This window comes from Podospora anserina, chromosome 7 (assembly GCF_000226545.1).
Source record: "Podospora anserina S mat+ genomic DNA chromosome 7, supercontig 1".
In the NCBI taxonomy this organism is placed as follows: domain Eukaryota; kingdom Fungi; phylum Ascomycota; class Sordariomycetes; order Sordariales; family Podosporaceae; genus Podospora; species Podospora anserina.
The window spans coordinates 1,132,054-1,149,412 of NW_001914854.1; the positions used below are offsets into that span (position 1 = coordinate 1,132,054).

The 17,359-nt window shown below is 53.0% G+C and overlaps 8 protein-coding genes across 8 annotated transcripts, besides 1 other annotated feature; 3 read left to right on the forward strand and 5 right to left on the reverse strand.

The window, feature by feature from the left end:
• Positions 1 to 51: 51 nt before the first annotated feature.
• Positions 52 to 372, forward strand: PODANS_7_1670 (uncharacterized protein; the record flags this gene model as incomplete). Its single annotated transcript, XM_001907821.1, has 1 exon — positions 52 to 372. A coding segment is annotated over one exon (321 nt), but the record flags the coding sequence as incomplete, so codon positions are not given.
• A 178-nt stretch (positions 373 to 550) lies between these two features.
• On the reverse strand, positions 551 to 1,355 carry PODANS_7_1660 (uncharacterized protein; the record flags this gene model as incomplete). The annotated part of the gene is made up of 2 exons (XM_001907822.1): positions 551 to 1,270; positions 1,323 to 1,355. 2 exons carry the CDS (start codon positions 1,353 to 1,355, stop codon positions 551 to 553), a joined length of 753 nt encoding a protein of 250 aa, XP_001907857.1.
• A 309-nt stretch (positions 1,356 to 1,664) lies between these two features.
• PODANS_7_1650 (uncharacterized protein) lies at positions 1,665 to 2,617 on the forward strand (the record flags this gene model as incomplete). The annotated part of the gene is made up of 2 exons (XM_001907823.1): positions 1,665 to 1,828; positions 1,888 to 2,617. The coding sequence occupies 2 exons, from the start codon at positions 1,665 to 1,667 to the stop codon at positions 2,615 to 2,617; spliced, it is 894 nt and encodes a 297-aa protein (XP_001907858.1).
• Positions 2,618 to 3,203: 586 nt separating this feature from the next.
• PODANS_7_1640 (uncharacterized protein) lies at positions 3,204 to 3,912 on the reverse strand (the record flags this gene model as incomplete). The annotated part of the gene is made up of 2 exons (XM_001907824.1): positions 3,204 to 3,805; positions 3,864 to 3,912. The coding sequence occupies 2 exons, from the start codon at positions 3,910 to 3,912 to the stop codon at positions 3,204 to 3,206; spliced, it is 651 nt and encodes a 216-aa protein (XP_001907859.1).
• A 392-nt stretch (positions 3,913 to 4,304) lies between these two features.
• On the forward strand, positions 4,305 to 4,792 carry PODANS_7_1630 (uncharacterized protein; the record flags this gene model as incomplete). The annotated part of the gene is made up of 2 exons (XM_001907825.1): positions 4,305 to 4,663; positions 4,720 to 4,792. 2 exons carry the CDS (start codon positions 4,305 to 4,307, stop codon positions 4,790 to 4,792), a joined length of 432 nt encoding a protein of 143 aa, XP_001907860.1.
• A 284-nt stretch (positions 4,793 to 5,076) lies between these two features.
• Positions 5,077 to 6,542, reverse strand: PODANS_7_1620 (uncharacterized protein; the record flags this gene model as incomplete). Its single annotated transcript, XM_001907826.1, has 2 exons — positions 5,077 to 6,289; positions 6,352 to 6,542. 2 exons carry the CDS (start codon positions 6,540 to 6,542, stop codon positions 5,077 to 5,079), a joined length of 1,404 nt encoding a protein of 467 aa, XP_001907861.1.
• Positions 6,543 to 8,963: 2,421 nt separating this feature from the next.
• Positions 8,964 to 9,226: a long terminal repeat (lechriodus).
• Positions 9,227 to 9,489: 263 nt separating this feature from the next.
• PODANS_7_1610 (uncharacterized protein) lies at positions 9,490 to 11,759 on the reverse strand (the record flags this gene model as incomplete). Its single annotated transcript, XM_001907827.1, has 2 exons — positions 9,490 to 11,376; positions 11,445 to 11,759. 2 exons carry the CDS (start codon positions 11,757 to 11,759, stop codon positions 9,490 to 9,492), a joined length of 2,202 nt encoding a protein of 733 aa, XP_001907862.1.
• Positions 11,760 to 15,357: 3,598 nt separating this feature from the next.
• PODANS_7_5060 (uncharacterized protein) lies at positions 15,358 to 17,106 on the reverse strand (the record flags this gene model as incomplete). The annotated part of the gene is made up of 1 exon (XM_001907828.1): positions 15,358 to 17,106. The coding sequence occupies one exon, from the start codon at positions 17,104 to 17,106 to the stop codon at positions 15,358 to 15,360; it is 1,749 nt and encodes a 582-aa protein (XP_001907863.1).
• Between the last annotated feature and the right edge of the window lie 253 nt (positions 17,107 to 17,359).

Sequence of the window (17,359 nt, forward strand, 5' to 3'; positions counted from 1 at the left end):
TAAAAAAACACCTCTTCCCCCTCCCATCATCCTCAACTGATAGTGAAATAGTTAATCTGGGGCCCCCTATCCCTCCTCACAATCTACCTCATCACCACAAACCAACACGCCCTCCGCCACATCACCCAGGTGGTGGTCTGCATAGGCCATTTGTACGGCGTTGCCCTCTACTATGGGACGTGTCACTACATCGAAAAGTACCGAGGCCTGCAGTACAGCAGGCCGGAGTGGGTTTACTACTGGGGGTACTATGCCGGCATGAACGCGCCTTGGGCGGTCGTGCCTGTTTTGTTGCTGTGGGGGAGCGTAAAGGAGATCAAGCGGGCTTTCAGAGCTGTTCAGGAAGAAGATATTGCCAAGAAGGGCCTGTAAAACGTATGGGAGCCAATCGTGATATCTATTTAATCCATCGCCTGGGCCAAAACTTGCAAAATCAAACCCCAACAACAGTCCCGTCTAATCAATTGCGCTTGCCAACCTGACCAATCATCCTCTACCTCTTAACCACCGTGCTGTATGACCCGGGTATATCTCTTTTTCCTCTCCCCCCCTAACGAACATACTTACTCATAAACCTCTTATGAAAATCCGACCTCAACAAATCATTAATAAACTCCTTCTTCTTCCCCTTCTCCTCCGTGCCCCTCGCCTGGTTCTTGAACACCACATCGTCATCCCACCGCCTCTTGATATTGAAATCCGCCCTCCCGCTGTTGTTGTTATTGAGAAGCGGGTTCCCCAGCGCAATATCCTTCTCCCTCTCCGCCTCCTCCGCAGCCAACCTCTCCTTCTCTTCCCGTTCCCGTTTCTCGGCCCTCTCCCTCCTCACTCTCTCTAATTCCCTCTGCAACTCGGCTTCCTCATCATCAGAATCAGAGTCTGAATCACTGTCGTCGTCGTCATCTTCCTCGTCGTCTTCTTCGCTTGATGCGTCGCTGTCGTCGGCGTCTATGGCGCGGGTTTCTTCTAGTATGCGGCGGCGTTTGGATTCGGGGTCTTCTTGTTCTATCGATAGTGGTCGCTTGGATGAGGAGGAATTGCTGGGGAGGGCTTGTTGTTCTGACTGACTGCCAGTCGACTGGCCGGGGATGGGAGCGCCCTTGAGCTTGGCGTAGTGAGCCGCCTCTGCGGCTTCGAGTTCGGCGCGGAGGTCGCGGGACTGGTGATCGGCGTCGCCTCCTTGGCCGGGTTGGCGGAATTTGAGCTGGGTGTAGGCTGGAAGGAGGCGTTGGTGGTAGGCGGGGCCGCGGAGGGCTTCTTTACCGCGGGCCTTGGAAAAATAGTTAGCAGGGTGCTTGGTGAGGGTGACTGAGAAAATGTACCGGGTCAAAGGTAGGGCGATGGGCTGTTGTCATTTTGGCGACTGGTTGGAGAATGTGATGGGGGTGATGCGACAACTGATGGACGAGTAATGGGGAGAGCTGGAGGATTGATTGATCGAAGATGGAGAGCCGTGAAAGCTGATAATGATGACGGGCAGGCAAGTTGCACCCCAGGAACGCGCCTTGACCGCCCGGCTTGGCACTGCCTGGCAGAATCCACCAAAAATTGGCGGAGATGGCTGGCAGAAAGCTGCCCCTCGACTTGCGACACAACATCCCCAATTCACAACCTTGATGACCTCGAATTAATTTCTGAAATACACATTTCCATAAAAGGCCAAAATGCCCAGAGAAGCAGAACCATCCCTCAACGAGAAGCAGTTCGTCCTGCAAGCCCTCCACGACAGCGTCCGCCTCGACGGCCGAGAGCTCGAACAATACCGACCCTTGGAGCTCACCTTTGGCGACCAATATGGCGTCGCAGACGTCACACTAGGCAAGACGAGGTATTCCCCCTCCCTACCTAACACAAGCACCACTCCCCCTATGCTAACCCCTGTGCCAGAGTCCTCGCCAAAGCCTCAGCCGAACTAACAGTCCCCTACGCCGACCGCCCCCTCGACGGCATCTTCAACATCGCAACCGAGCTCTCCCCCATGACCTCCCCCGCCTTCGAAGTCAACCGCCCGACCGAGACAGAAGTCCTCATCTCCCGCCTCCTCGAAAAGACGGTCCGCCGCTCCGGCGCCCTCGACACCGAGTCCCTCTGCCTCGTCGCCGGCCAAAAGTGCTGGTCCATCCGCGTCGACGTCCACGTCCTCTCCCACGACGGCAACCTCATCGACGCCGCCTGCTTCGCCGTCGTCGCCGCCCTCCGCCACTTCCGCAAGCCGGACACCAGCATGGAGGGCGGCGTCTTGACCGTCTACACCCCCGCCGAGAGGGAGCCGGTGCCCCTCAGCTGGCTGCACTCGCCGTTTTGCGTCACGTGGAGCTTCTTTGGGGAGGAGGGGGATGTCGCCGTTTTGGATGCGACGTGGATGGAGGAGCAGGTCAGGTCGGGGAGCTGCACCATCAGTCTGAACAAGCATGGCGAGATTTGCCAGATTGCAAAGCTGGGAGGGGTGCCGGTTGAGGCGGTCAGTTTGCTGCAATGCACAAACGTTGCGTTGGTAAAGGCAAAGGACATGTCGTCAAAACTGGACAGGTGGTTGGCCGAGGATGCGAGGAGGAGGGATAAGGGTGGGTTATTGGCCGAGTTATCGGCCGAGAATGATAGAGTACCGGATATGTGAGTGGGAGAGGGAAAAAGGGAAAATGGATAGATGTGTTAGATACCTTGTGAAATCAGAGATACCCACGGTCTTGCAGCCGATCATGATCACACAGATGCCGAGGCTGGGCTTAGCCAGGAAGAGAGTTTCGAGCAACACGCTCTGATATGATGTTCTTGATTGGCTTCTGCTGAGCCTTTGCTCCATTAATCATTAAGAAGGTTGTTGCTTTCGGCTTCTGTGGTTATCCAGAACCACGACCAAACCCCATGGCCTTTGGCCGAGAGCCCCATGTTTGCTTGCGAACATGGGAATCTTTCTGACCACTGCGCCATCGTGACCTTCATGTGTGACCTTGTCTGCCCCAGCGGTCATCTCCTTCAAACACAAGGCTAGCTGACATCCAATGCGAAATTCGCGCTCCCCTTTGTGACGTGGGAGGTATCGTTGCCGAGCTTTGGCTCCCCCAGTAGTCATCGTCGCGGCGGGTGTTGACCGGGCTCGGTTTGTTCCCGTCCAGCTCTTGACCGGGACTCCCATCTGCCGTTCCAGTTGTTCTTATCTTTCCTCATCATTCCATCCCCTCCATCCCTACCCCCCTCCTTCCTCACCTCATAACAGGCGGCCTCCCCTCCCTATTCCACCTAACCCTACTCCTAACCCAATCCACCGCCTCCTTCACCCCAGTCCCCGTCAGCGCGCTCACCGGCAAAACCCTACTATCCCTGATACTCCCGCTCTTCTCCCCCTCAAAAACCTTCTTGACCAACCCCTCCTTAATCCTCACCACCTCGACACAGTCCTCCCGATCTTGCTTATTCGCCAACACCAGCAACGGCACCCCCTCCGTCTCGCTGTGATTCAGGACATCCTCCAGCACAAGCCTGCACTCTTCTAATCTGCCGGTAGAGTCATGCTCCAGATTCCCATCCCCGATATCAGTCGAATCGATGATAAAAATAATCGCGTGGCAGGAGGCGTAGTAGGACTGCCAGAGCTTGCGCAAAGAGTGCTGGCCGCCGACGTCCCAGATCTTGAGGTACATGTCTGGGAGAATAATGGTGGAGACGTTTTGGCCGACGGTGGGGACGGTTTTGAGGTTGGGGGCCGGGGCGGAGGCGGCGCCGTCGGGGTGGAAGATGGATTTTACTTGCTCGTGAAAGGTGGTCTTGCCTGCGTTGTCGAGGCCGAGGAGGAGGAGGGAGTATTCTTTGGGTAAGGGTTAGCTAACAAGGTGATGCGAGGTGGGAATCTGGAGTGGACGAACCCTCCTTTGAGGTTGCGAGGCGGTAGAGGCCTTTAGCTAGGTGGTACATTTTGCCTCTTTCGTTTCCTGTGTTTTTGACGTCGACTCTTGTTTTACTTTTGTCAGTTATGTCGTGTCGCGTATGCTGCACGCAAGGGTCTGGGGTTCGTGGCTGTCAACAGTTCATGTGGAGGGGTTGACACAAGTCTGGGGAAAAGTTGGAGAACGCCCCCAAGGGTCAGGGTTGTACGGGAAAGCATCTCTTAGCGTTTCCCTTCAACGGTCTTGGCATTAGATCCTCCTTACCTAACCCTTACCTAACCCTTAATATCGCTTCCCCAACCCCACTTTTCCCCGTCCCAATCGATATCACTTACATCACCACACACTCCTCCCCCAAATCTCACCCTCACCTTCACTTTCGTCAACCTAACTATCCCTCCAAACCCCCCAAACTAGAAAATGAACCACCGCATCACCACAACAGCCCTCCGACTGAGACCATCCCCATTCTTCCTGACAAGACCTAGACTCCTCGGCACAACAACCCCCAAAATGTCCAACAACCTCCCCACCCCCTCCTCCTGCTACGCAGACTTCTGCCTCATCCCCATCGGCACCCCCACGCCCTCGGTCGCAAAAGAAGTCGCCTCGGTCCAGTCCCTGATCAGGGACTCGGGCATAAAACACACAATGCACTCCGCCGGCACCACCCTCGAGGGCTCCTGGGACGACGTCTTTAGAGTCATCGGCCAGGCCCACTCCCTTGTCCACCAGAGCGGCATCGTGCGCGTCCAGACTAGTTTGAGGGTTGGGACGAGGTACGTCTGATTACTCACAGTTCACAAAAGTGAAGGTGGTGCTAATGCGAGAATAGAACGGATAAGAAGCAGACTGCAGAGGAAAAGGTCAAACGAGTGGAGGATATTCTCGCTGCTGGGAAGGAGTAACGGACCACAAGTGTGGGATGTGATGGTGAAGAGAATTGTATTGTTGTTGTAATGAAGAAACGACCTCAAACACTAGCAAGCCAACGATTATGGAGTAAAGTGGCTCTCTTGTATGCATTAAATGTCGACCATCATGATAAACCTCCTCTAATCTTCCCAAACAACAAAAAGGGGTTATGTGTCTCTAAGCCATGCATGCTAATGATCTGTATGATAATCTAAAGAATAACAGCAGTAAATCCCAACCCAAACGCCATCATCCATCATCCTCCCCAAATGCCCCCCTAAACCCCCGCAGCAGTAAAACTCAACAAACTCCCCACCGTCAACCCAGCAACCAAACACATGCCCATAAACCCCCCCGCCGCCTCCCTCTCCCACTCACCCACCCACTCCCCCGCCGCCATCATCGCACTACTCCCCAACCACCCACTCGTCAACCCAAAAGGAAACTGCACCGCCACCAAATAAAACAAATCACTCTTCACCACTGCTCCCCGTCCCCCAATATTACATAAGAAATACAGCGGCAAAAACAGCCACCTCCCCATCGCAATCGCAAACAGTGCCTTTGGCCTGTGACGGAGCGAAAAGGGAAACATGGTCGCCACCCTCCCCGTCAAATCACCCAAGTTCCAGAAAAAAAACCCCAGGGGGATAAACGCCCCGGGAGCGTAGAGCTTCCCGTCCGAATCAGCGTTGTGGACAGACAGGATCTTTGCCGTAAACACGGGGAAAAACATGGCCACGGCAAAACACATAGACACGCTGACAGACACCCAGCGCAGTTTCCTAAACAGCGTTGACATGCTGACGTAGCGTCTGTTTGCCCTTTCGGCTTCCTCGATGGAAGTGACAGACTGGGAGAGGTCCTGCTGTTCTGCCAGCCGGCGCTCAACAATGCGGTTGTGTCTGTTTACCAGAGGCAGGAACGCCAAGAGGGTGATGCCAGAGATGATCACCGCGGTGAGGAAGTAGATGAACGCCGCGGTGCTGCTTTCTTGGGGGCCGTCGTCCTCGGCTGTTCTCCTTGCTGGGTCGAGAGCGGGCTCGGCAGGGGAGAAGGCCAGGTAGGATAGCATCTGGGTCAATGGGGGCAGGATACCAGCTACACCCTGCCCAGCCATGATTGCCTGTGTGTACTCTGTCCTGCCGAAACTAGCGGCAAAGGCAAAGGCGCCGTTCTGCATGAGCCCGGACGCCAAGGCGGTAATGCCTACCATCATGAGGAGAAAAGCAAAGTATGCGCCGGTCGAGGCATCGAGGAAGTGGCTTGTCGAGATGGTGAGGAGAGTAAAGACTGCCACGTTGAGGAACAAGGCTGTGTTGATTCGAAATGGATAGCTCGCCGACGACTGCATGTTGGTCAAGACCAACATGGTGACCAGATTCGTAGTCGTTGAAACGGCAAGGATGGCCGACTGGGAGGTATCCTGAATCCATGGGTCGGATACGAATCGGCTTTGAAAGTACGGCGCCGCAGCAAGAAACATGTTCCTGCATCGCACAGCATCAGATCACGAACGTCATTGTCTCAACGGTCAACAGGGGAAGCATACCACGCCCACAGCATCGCCACGCCAATAAAGGCAAATATGGAGTACTCGATCCACGAAAACGGCGACTGCTCCTCATACACCTCCCCCTCCAGCGTTCCCGAGCGGGAGTCATCATCGTCGGAATCCGTCAACGGCGAGTACTCGTCTGGGTCGGCCTTTACAGGCGCAAACACATTCTTGAGGCGATCCATGTTCCGTGTGTGTCTTGGGTTCTGTCGTCGTACCGTACCACTTCCGACTGAATCGCCGAGTCTCAGACACCTTCAAGTCAAGGAGGGTTAATAGGAAAATAAGTCGTCCTCTCGGGGAGTTTTATCGCAAATCGCCCTGGTGGTTCTGCCCTGCCTTGACCCCTCTGTGAACCCCCCCCCCACAGATACCAAGTTCCCGGAAACAAGTTGCGACTGGGCTGAAAAGGTCACCCCACTGTCGTACTGCCCGACGAGGTTGGTTTAGTCCAGAATAGGGAGGTTGATGGAAGTCTTCTCTCGCAGGGTTGGGGGTTGGCGCGCGCGCGCGCAACAAAGGCCGTTGAGTGTTCAACGGTAGATACAACCCTTAGTGTCTGCTCGTCATGGCTTTACCTAACTCTTTCCCCGCACACGAAAACAAAAAAAATCAAGAAAACAATAGGAACTAGATGTAGATCGTCATGCGCGCGCGACACAGAACGAAGGGCGTGGGCAGGCAGAATGGTAGAATGGTGGGATGAATGTCGGAGGGTGATGATGACGGTGAGTGGTCAGGGTCACACGTCAGATGCGCAGGTGTCGTCGATACACCCACAAGATAAGGCTAATGGCGCAAGGGTCGTCTTGGCGTGGAGAGCCAGCTGCCGATAAGATATGAAACCGAACCGTTGGCCAATCACCGACCGCCGTAGAACATGCCAAGACTCTCCCCCAGATGTTGGAAGCACACGCCAGTGGAGGTTCGAAATGTGGGAGGTGGGAATCGCGGAATCTCTATATTTACTGTGTAATGATTATATTTCTACCGTATAACATCTAGCTAGCTAGATAGAGCAGTAATAAGCATATCTTACCACAATACTAGCTACAAGTAATTTTTATAGTAAATTGCATTATAAAAAAATACTTAAAATAAAAAATTCATTTTTTTAAAAAGCACAAAGTACACTAATAAAGATATTTCAAGATTAATCGATAGTTTTTTAAGTAATAAAATAATAATTTTAAGAATTAATTTTAACTACTTGTTACGGCGATAACTCTAAACTTAGTAATAGTTACTATATATAATATTTACTACGCATAATAACTACTACGCGCAATACTTACTATATAACTTATATTCTAAGTCTTAAATTTTAATTATTGGAAACGATAGCCCTTAAAAATATAGCTCCATTACCTTCGCTGCATTATATATATATATATATATATATTAATAGATGTAAGTTCTAGCCAATTTTGGTATAACTGATATAGAAGTGCACTACTTTATTATGTTAGATATATACTCCACACGGTAAATTTATAATTATTACACGGTAAATATATAATTATTACACGGTAAATATAGAGGTCCCAGGGAATCGTGGGATTAGTTTACCTGCCGCCCGTCCCGCTGGAAGGGAAATAGATCTTGTGAGGGCAGGGTAGATATAAACTACCTGTTGTCTTATCATCGAGGATCGGCTGACATTTTCCTGCCTCGTGGTGTTGCTTGCTAGGAACATCCCTTCCACGTTATCTGCTCAGGTGCCCGGCTGTTTGGATGGTGCTAAAATAGAGCGAAGAATGACTGGCTCCAGCTCCTCAACCCCAAGCCATTCTATTTTTGGTATCTCGAATGTTGACGATACATGTCTTTATAACGACAAACACGTCCACAAAAGGCACCAAACCCTCATCTCATGTTTGATCTCTCCCCAAGGCCACCCCGACTTCACATATTAAGCCAGATATCTATCTCTCTTATCTACCAACAGTCATCTCACCATTTCAACCTTACCAAATCCAGCCATGAAGGCGACCCCGTCTGCGGCCGCCCACGTGACAATCACCACCTGCGATGCAACTATGTCGTGCATCGTTTTTATATCTGACTCTCGGTCTCTTGATGCCTCTTTTTTGGGGGGTTGGCTGGCATCAGATGCACTCTGGCTATCACTGTGGCTTGACATCTCACCCCTCTTGCTTTTGTCAAACCTGACTACAAGGTAACAATATCAACATCTGGTCCTACCTTTACTCTAATTTCTCGTGTTCAACCTACTACAAAGTAACATGCTCGGAACTTTCTGTGTTTACTCAGTATGCGTCCTCCGAAGTAGGACGTCCACCCGTCAACCTCGCATCTGTAGATTACTTCCGCAGTATTTGTACCTAGGGTGACAGAGTCAACTACAAGCTTACCTTGTCGTATCACATTCAGGCGGAGACCGTCTCGTCTTCAGAGATCCCCAAGTTGGTCGAAAAGTCGCTACCCCAAACCAAGCCCTCCACAGCAACGCCCAAGCCAAATGTAAACAACCACCACCTTCCCAGTCCAACCACATCACAAGAACAAAACAACCACAGGCCATCCTCTCCACCACCCCACCCAACTGAACCAAAAGAAAAGTCGAAAACACAAGCCCCCTCGACAAAAAGAGAAAAAAAAAAAGAAAAAGAGCAAAAGCTCACCGGCCAACCTTTGTAGGGTGGCCAGCTACGAAAACCCCTCGAGGGGCTTTACTCCGGAATCGAACTCGGGGGCTATCGGTTGCAAGCCCCCCGGCCAGGGGGGGTTTAACAGCAACTCCTACACCTTGACCATTTGTCCTGACCACAAGTGGCGCCCTGGTCAAGCTGTTCAAGCTGCTTGTTGGAAGGAGAGAAAAGGGAACTAATATATATACCGTGGTTGGCTTGCTCCTTCCTCTTTCTCTGTTGAGGATCGAAAAGACCTGCCCACATTCGACTCTCACACTTGAGACCAAGCAAAGGTAACTCACACACAGACAATAAAAAGTAAACAAGCACGAGTAAAGAATAAAAGTCTCATAAAAATATCTACACCGCGAATCGAATACTACCCCAACCCATCCTTTTTCCCAAAAAAACCCAAAAAAAATAAAAAAATAATCCAACATCATTACAATCATGAACCCATTCCCTTTTCCTCTTCCTTCTACTCTGCCCCCTCATCAACAGGGAACCTCCCCAAGTATCTAAACACCCTCAACCCCTCCTCGACCCCCTTCACAACCTGCTCAACCCCCTCCCCAACAACAACACCCTCATCCTGCCCCCTACTCACCCCAACCGTCTGCTCCAACGCCTGTCCCGAATTCTCCCCCACAGCAGCGACCGGCTTCCCCCAACGATAACTATCCACCAAGATCTGCCCCGGCCGTCCGGCAGGGAACAACGGAGAGTTCTTTCCTCCAGTCAACAACCCCTCCGCCCCATCCGTCACAACCACCGCGTCGTACCCAGTGGCATCAGCAGCAGAGTAAGTCTGATCCACCCCCTCCTTGAGAACCTCGCCAACAACAGTGACCACAACCCCCTCCTTGCTGAGCTGCTCCTTCAACTCCCGCGCCTGAGCAAGCGATCCATCATTGAAAGACGAGGCAAGGACGCCAACCCTCAAAGTCGCAATCGTGGGGAGGGTTCCGTTAAAGATGGAAAGCCCAGCCGTGACATTGTTATGGTAGAATGCCGGGTCCGGAGCCGGCGCCTCAAGTCCAAGAGCCACCGCAACCCGCTTCGCCACATCGTTTGACACACGGTTGATCTGCTCCAACACGTTCTTCTTCACCTGCTCGTTCTTGAGATGAGATGCCTCAAACCGGATAGCGTTGATCAAAAACTGCTGCTCAACCCTCGTCAACGAGTTGTAAAACAACCTCGGCTGCGACCAATGATCATCAAACGTCGGCGACAGCGCCCTGACCAGCTTCCCATCCACGATCCTGTTCGGCGCCGTAAAGAACCCTTTCCCGTGCGTCTGGTTGGCTTGGAGGGGGTACCCCCCGTTGAGAGTGTTAGGGGTATAAGGGTAAACATTTTTATGAATAAGCATCTGTCCCGCCCCGTCCCGGTTGTTGTTGTGAACAGGCGAGACGGGTCTGTTGATGGGGATCTGCTCAAAGTTGGGCCCGCCCTGGTTCCGGTTGAGCTGCGTGTCAAGGTACGAAAACAAACGGCCTTGGAGAAGCGGGTCCTCGGTAAAGTCGACACCACGGACAATGTGACCAGGCTGGTACATGACCTGCTCCGTCTCGGCAAAGTAATTGGTCGGGTTCCGGTCCAGCTTCATGATACCGAGGGGAACCAACGGGGCGAGCTCCTCGGGGATGATCTTGGTGGGGTCGAGGAGGTCAAACCCAAAGGCGAGGGCCTTTTCTTCGTCGACGATCTGGACGGACAGCTCCCACTCTGGACCGTTGCCTGACTCGATCGCGTCCCAGAGATCCTGACGGTGGAAGTCGGCGTTCTTGCCAGCGAGAACCTGGGCCTCTTCCCAGACCAGAGAAGCCTTGCCTTGCTTGGTCTTGAAGTGCCACTTGATGAGCTTGGAGTTGCCGTCGTCCGTGACGAAGCGGAAGGTGTGCACGCCGAAGCCGTCCATGTGACGATAACTGCGAGGGATGCCGTTGCCGGACATGGCCCAGAAGAGAGTGTGCATAGTGCTGGGCTGCTGGCTGAAGAAGTCCCACGCCGAATCGTGAGCGGTGGCCGCCTGGGGGACCTCATTGTCCGGGCTGGGCTTGACAGAGTGGATCAAGTCGGGGAAGCGGATGGCGTCTTGGATAAAAAAGACGGGGATGTTGTTGCCGACAATGTCAAAGTTTCCTTCGTCAGTGTAGAAGCGGGTAGCGAACCCGTGGACATCGCGAGCGGTATCAGCACTGCCGCGGGAACCAGCAACGGTCGAGAACCGGACGAAGACGGGAGTCTTCTTTCCAGCTCCACCGAGGAAGGAAGCAGCCGTGATGTTGCTCCAGTCGGCATAGCTGGTGAAGGTACCGTGAGCACCGGCACCACGAGCGTGAACAGCCCTTTCGGGAATCTGATTTCAATGTCAGCACATTACATGCTCCCCAACCTAGACACATGACCAAAGTCAAACAAACTCACCCGTTCATGATCAAAATGCTGAATCTTTTGCCTAAAGATCCAGTCCTCCATCAAGGTAGACCCCCTGTACCCAGCCTTGAGGCTGTTCTGGTCCTCCATCGGCCCACCAACGTCGGACGACATGTAAGCATTGCTGTCGTCAACCTCGTACTCCTCGAGGATATTCTCCGTCTGCTGGCTCGCGCCCTCGTCCCTCTTGGCGAGGTGGTAGTTGGGATCAGCAAAAGGGCATGCCGCTTTTGTCACCGCCGACATGGACCCCACGAGGGTGGCCCACGTTAGCAGCCTTTTCATACTGCTGCCGCTGCCGTGCATCGTATGTATGTAGTGTCCTATATGTATGTCTCGGACTTGTCTGAGAGAGAAACAACAGAAAGAAAAAAAAGGGGGGTAAGGGGGGGGGGAGTGTGATACGACAGAATAAAGTTGCCCCCGGCGTCGGCTGATTCTGTGTGTGTCTTGACTGAGAAGGGATGGTTCTCCCAAAAACCAAAGAAGCTCATGATGGTGACGGGGGAGGCGTTACTTATATGTCGACGGACTGGCCGTTGAGGTCCTGGTCCTGCCTGCCCCACGCCCCCCGGCAAAGGGCACTGTGTGCTGATCAACATGTTTTTTTTTGCCTCCACCACCCAACAATATTACCTACCCCAAATCCTCCGTGTCCCCCTTCCGCAAGACTGCAACCATGAGTGACAGGGACGAGGAAGAGGTGTGTGTGTGTGTGTGTGTGTGTGAAGCTATGGCCTTTCCCGGAGAGGGAGGTTCGGCGAGTCGAACGGGCAGCTAGCCACCACCCACCCCCCATCCATGACCCATGGTTGCCGGGTAGAGAGCCACATGATCACAAGATCCGTGGGCCCATCAATGGTCCGGTCCCTTCGAATCCAAGGTTGCAAGCTCGATCACAAAATACCAACGTCCATTTTGTGACCGGGGAACCGATATTCTTGTGTAAGTGCCAGGTCCTCGTCACCTCTATCGGCCCGGGGACCCCCAGACAGCGGGGACTAGTCCAGAGGCCGAAATAGAAAAAGAATGACACCACCCCTTTCATTGGATCCTCGAAAAAAAGCAAGACTTTTCCGCCCGCGCGGGAACCACAGACAATGTGTGTGTCACCCGTGCGTGCGCGCGCACAACAACAAAGAAGTGCAAGTACCCTCTCAGAAAAAAGGCGGGAAGCACATACCGGGGTGGACAACAGAGAGTTGTTGTTGTTCAGCAACACACACGGCCCCAATCGTCCGGACTTGGACTCCGTCCTTAGCCGGGGTGTAGTGTATCTCGCCGAGAAAAGCTCAGGCTTGTACCCTCACTGTGTGGATGTGGCGCGTTGCGGGCTTATCTGATTTCCACAAGGCTGGTTGTTGTTGGAGGTACATACAACCAAAGTTCACACACACCGAAGGAGCCGCATCAAGGGTCCACACCAGATCATCACACAGCACCTACCTACCTACCTACGCTGCCTTGCAGAACCATTCTCAGCATGATGTGAGACCAACAACAACATCAAGTAAGAAAAAGGTAGATATAAAACAACGAGATGAGCAAGCAGGACCTGCTACGGAGACGGAAGAAAAAAAGACGGTAAACCAACTGGGACCCGTATCAAGAGACTCGGGCTCCTCAACATACGTCAGCATCGACTTGCCCCCCTGCCCCCCCAGCCGGCACTCGAAAAGCTTTTGGGTGCTAGCCCCCGTAGAATGATCGGGGCAAAAAATAGACTAAGCAGCCCGGGGACCTGCTTCTTGGCTGAGCGGCTCTCGTCCGATGTCGATAGCATGCGGTCAAGGCCATGCCAGCCGTTAAGATGGATGGATGTGCGGGGTAGGTATCGCACGCTCGCATGTCGAAACATGCGAACCCCTTGACAGCTTTTGGAATCAAAAACCAAGTCACCAGTCGTATTCGGAATCTATCACACACATGAAGGAATGACACTGAAGTCCCGTGCTGCTGGCATCCTGCGCGGTCTGTCTCGGTACATACACTGTGCCCCCCTCCCCCCCCCCCTCAATATGGCAGATAATATTCGTTGCAACAGAGAATCCGCGGTTGCATTGCATATCGAGCGGCCGAGAGTGGTCGTCACTTCGAAAAGCCGGAGAGGTGTGGAGCCCGATTCGCAAGCTCAAGAACAAGCAAGGAAGCGGAACCCGCGATGATGATCCCTGAAAGCGGTTGCTTTGTCTGCCGTTCGGTTTCCGAGCATCGGGGATCCAGAATCTGCCCACAGCTGGGGAGAGCAACGCATGACGCAGTGGAATTTGATATGGAGCTTCATCATTCCAAGATTTTATCTTTTCTCATGGTTCGAGAGCAACAAAAAAAGGCGAGGCATCTACGGCAGATGCAGGTACATCGTGATGGGCGGTGATAGAACTTCAATGGCGTGCTCAACAAGGTAGGGATCACCCACACACGTGCCACAGTCTCAGTTAGACCCTAGCAAAGTGAGATCGACGACGACTTGGACGGCTGGATTTGCAAGCCACACAGGAGATCGTTGGGTCGGCTGCAGATGATTCCAAACTGAGGGTATCATCATCACGGGATGCAAAGAATGCTCACCCTGCTGACACATAGCAAAAATTAACGTAAGATTCCTAACCGGAAGAGTTCCTCCAACGGTTGATTGTCCTGGCGCTGTACACAACATGGAATATTCCGTGGTTAACCTCCCGAAAGTAGCACAATACTTCTCCGCATATGTCCAAGACCCGACCAGCTGGGGAAGCGTGGTTGGCCATTGATGGAAAATCATCAGCACGTTTTGCTGTGACTGCCAAGTCAAGTCCGCGCAAGAATTGTTTGTTCTACACATTGTCGTCACCTTGCGCGGAGTGAGGGAGGGGATTTTGCACTTCGGCCGATATCAGAACAGGGAGGTCGATGTAGCAGTTTTTCTTGTGCTTCCTTCCATGCGGCTTGGCAGATGTCGAGCATAATAATTCCGAAGGCTGGGCCCTCGAGAGGAGAGAGGTCGGAGGTATCGGACAGTAGCATGATGAGGGAAGGAAGGCCGATGTAGAGAGCAGGAAAAAGACACAGAAAAAGAGGTGAAGTTGAAAGAGATGATTCGACCCCTGTAGGCCAGGATGAGCCGGGCGGCTACCAACGTTGAGCTAAGCCTGATTCTGCCAAGTCGCCGGCTTGGCCACGGCAGAGCGCGAATCAATGCCGGTACAGAACCCTAACCCCGGTGTTAGTCAGCGGAAATAACCTCGGAGCAAGAACAACGTCACAGCAGTGAGCTGATGCCCAGAATTTGTGAGAGGAACATCCTCACTCAGCAACATCTCACCAACACCAGCCCTTGCCAATCTCTGTCCAACCCGAGCCTTCCGAATTCTTTCTCTCATGGCCATGGTTATTCCACCTCAACTTATATTTTTAACCTTGCAATCACAAATCACAAACAATGCGCCTTGCAGCATGCCACCTCTCGGCTCTTCCCTGTCATGCAAGTGACAAAAAACTGGGATGCCCACCCAGCCGGTGCCTCTCAACAACACCCTATCGACCGGCTGCTATCCGGGCCAATGGCAGCCGTCTTTTGGTTGATGACATCCCACAACTGCCGTATCTTCGCGCCAGAGGTAACTCTAGCTGAACCGTGATGGACATCGTCTGTGTTTGTAAAAAGTAACACCTTCCTACCCTGTCCTCTATGCCATGTCCAGTGTGTACGCTATGCTGTCTCGCTATATCTATATATATATATGTGTACAAAAAATGTGGGTATATCGTTTCTTGATGGTCTCAAACATGAATGTAAACGCAGCAATGCTTCCGATATCGCAACAACAAGCCCCTATTCTCCTCGCCACTGTCGCGTCCAGGTGTGTCCAATGTAGATTCCCAGTTGGGAAATGTGAGCCGGCGCCAAACATTGATGACTCCTTCAAGCTTGTCGTCGTCTACAAGGCCTCACCGACCTCTTTGACAGCCTCTCCTGCTCCTCCTCCTCCTCCTCCTCCTCACCCCTGCTCCCCCTTTCACTCTCCTCACTCTCACTCTCTTCCTTCTTGTCCTCACCACCATCACCCGCCCCAGCACCACTCAAATAACTCCCCCCCCCATCCATCAGCTGCCCCTCCCCAACCCACCCCGCCTCCACAGCAAACCTCACCACCTCCCCCGCCCCCCCAAAGCTCATCACCTCCCTCGGCTGCCCAGGATCAAGATGAACCCTCAACTCCCTCGTCTCCTCCTCCCACCCCCTCAGCACTTTTGCCTCCCCCCTAAAATTCTCCACCATCCACCCATAGATATAATCCAACCACAGCACATTAGTATAAGGATAATACCCCCCCCAATCAACCCTCCTCTTACTCCCCTTCCTCCTCTTCACCGCTCCCGCCGGCAACTCATAAGCCGTAGTATGATACTTGGGCCCCAAAATACCCCTATCCCCCCTCAGCAAAAAACTCCTCATCCCCCTATAAACCTCACACTGCGGCGCGTGCTCGCTCGTGAAAATGCTCAAGTCCTTTTCCAAATCCATAAACACTTTCCCCCCCGGACGGTCCGGATCCGAAGCCCGCGAGAGGCCGTAATCCAGTATCGTGACCTCTAAGCCAGAGTTGTTGAATCTATACCCTGACCCTGGCGACAGAGGGGGACGGGCCTGCCTGACACATAAATTCCCCTCGTGAAGATCCCTATGCTCAAACTCAATCAAATCTTCTGCTCTGGCAAGCGCAATCGCAGTGTGAAGAAAAATATCCCATAGCTGTTCTGAAGTCGTAATCTCAAAATCCTCCAGCGCCGTGCCCGCATCACCTAGCTCGACGACGAGGAATCTGGTTTCGTCGAGGTACCTGCTTGGGGAGGGGTACCACTGCAGCCGGTCGGGATCTTTTCTCTTCTCCCGACGATAAAAGGCTTGGTGGGTTTCGAGGAGTGATCTGGGGGCTTTGCCCTGGGCGATGTAGCGTTCTTTGTAGATTACAAACCCGGGGATGTCGGCTAGCCATTCGGATATCTGGAGCTCGCCGAGCATGTCCTCGTCGGTGTGGGGTTCTTCGTCTACCAGACCCGAGCGGGACTGGGCTTTGGTTTGGGGTTTGATGGGGGAGTCGAGGCGGATGACTTTGATGATGGAGGTGCCGAGGGTGTTGGTTATGCGGTAGACTTCTGCGTAGGAGGCCTCGGCGATTTTCTCGATGGTGTTGGAGGGGGGGCAGATTTCGGACCAGGTGAGGGTGCGGAGGGTTGATGAGGTGGAGGAGGTGTCGGAGTGGAAGGTTGAGTCTTCTTCTTCTGAGTAGGGTTGTGATGGTTTTTGTGGTAGACGGCCGGGGACTGGTTCGTCTTTTGGTACGGGGGTTGGTGCTATTCTTCGTCTTGGGGGAGGAGATTGTGGTTGCTTGGGTGTTGATGGCTGCTGTTCGGGGGGTGGTGGTGGTGGTGGTGATGACGGTGGGGTTGGTGTTGTTGAAGGGATCTCCTCCTTGTCTTGAATTACCACTTTCTCGTCGAGTGTCACCGATACCAGCTGTTTTGTGATCCGAGAGACCTCATGTGATTCGACTTCCACCTTGGCCTTTCTCGTCGTGGGCGGGCTTGTTGGTAATGCCTCAAACAACTGCTCAGCCCTCGTCTTCCTCTCGGATTTGCCATATTTTCGAAGTGTGGTGGTGCGTGACATTGTTCTTTTTTGATATTGGAACCGTTGTATAGATTCGTAAAGCACCTTGATGGTTCGTGGTTAAAAGTCGGGCTTCAGCCTTGTCATTCGTCAATGTGCTGTGGAGGGTTGCTAAGGGCAACGAGATGGGAGACCTTGCCCCACCAGATCTCCCACTTTGCTGATGCCTGTCTCACTCTGGGTGGGGGGCATGAGGGGCATCATGGAAGTGGTCGTCTTGCTCTGCCATATCTTGGACCTTTCAGACCTTAAA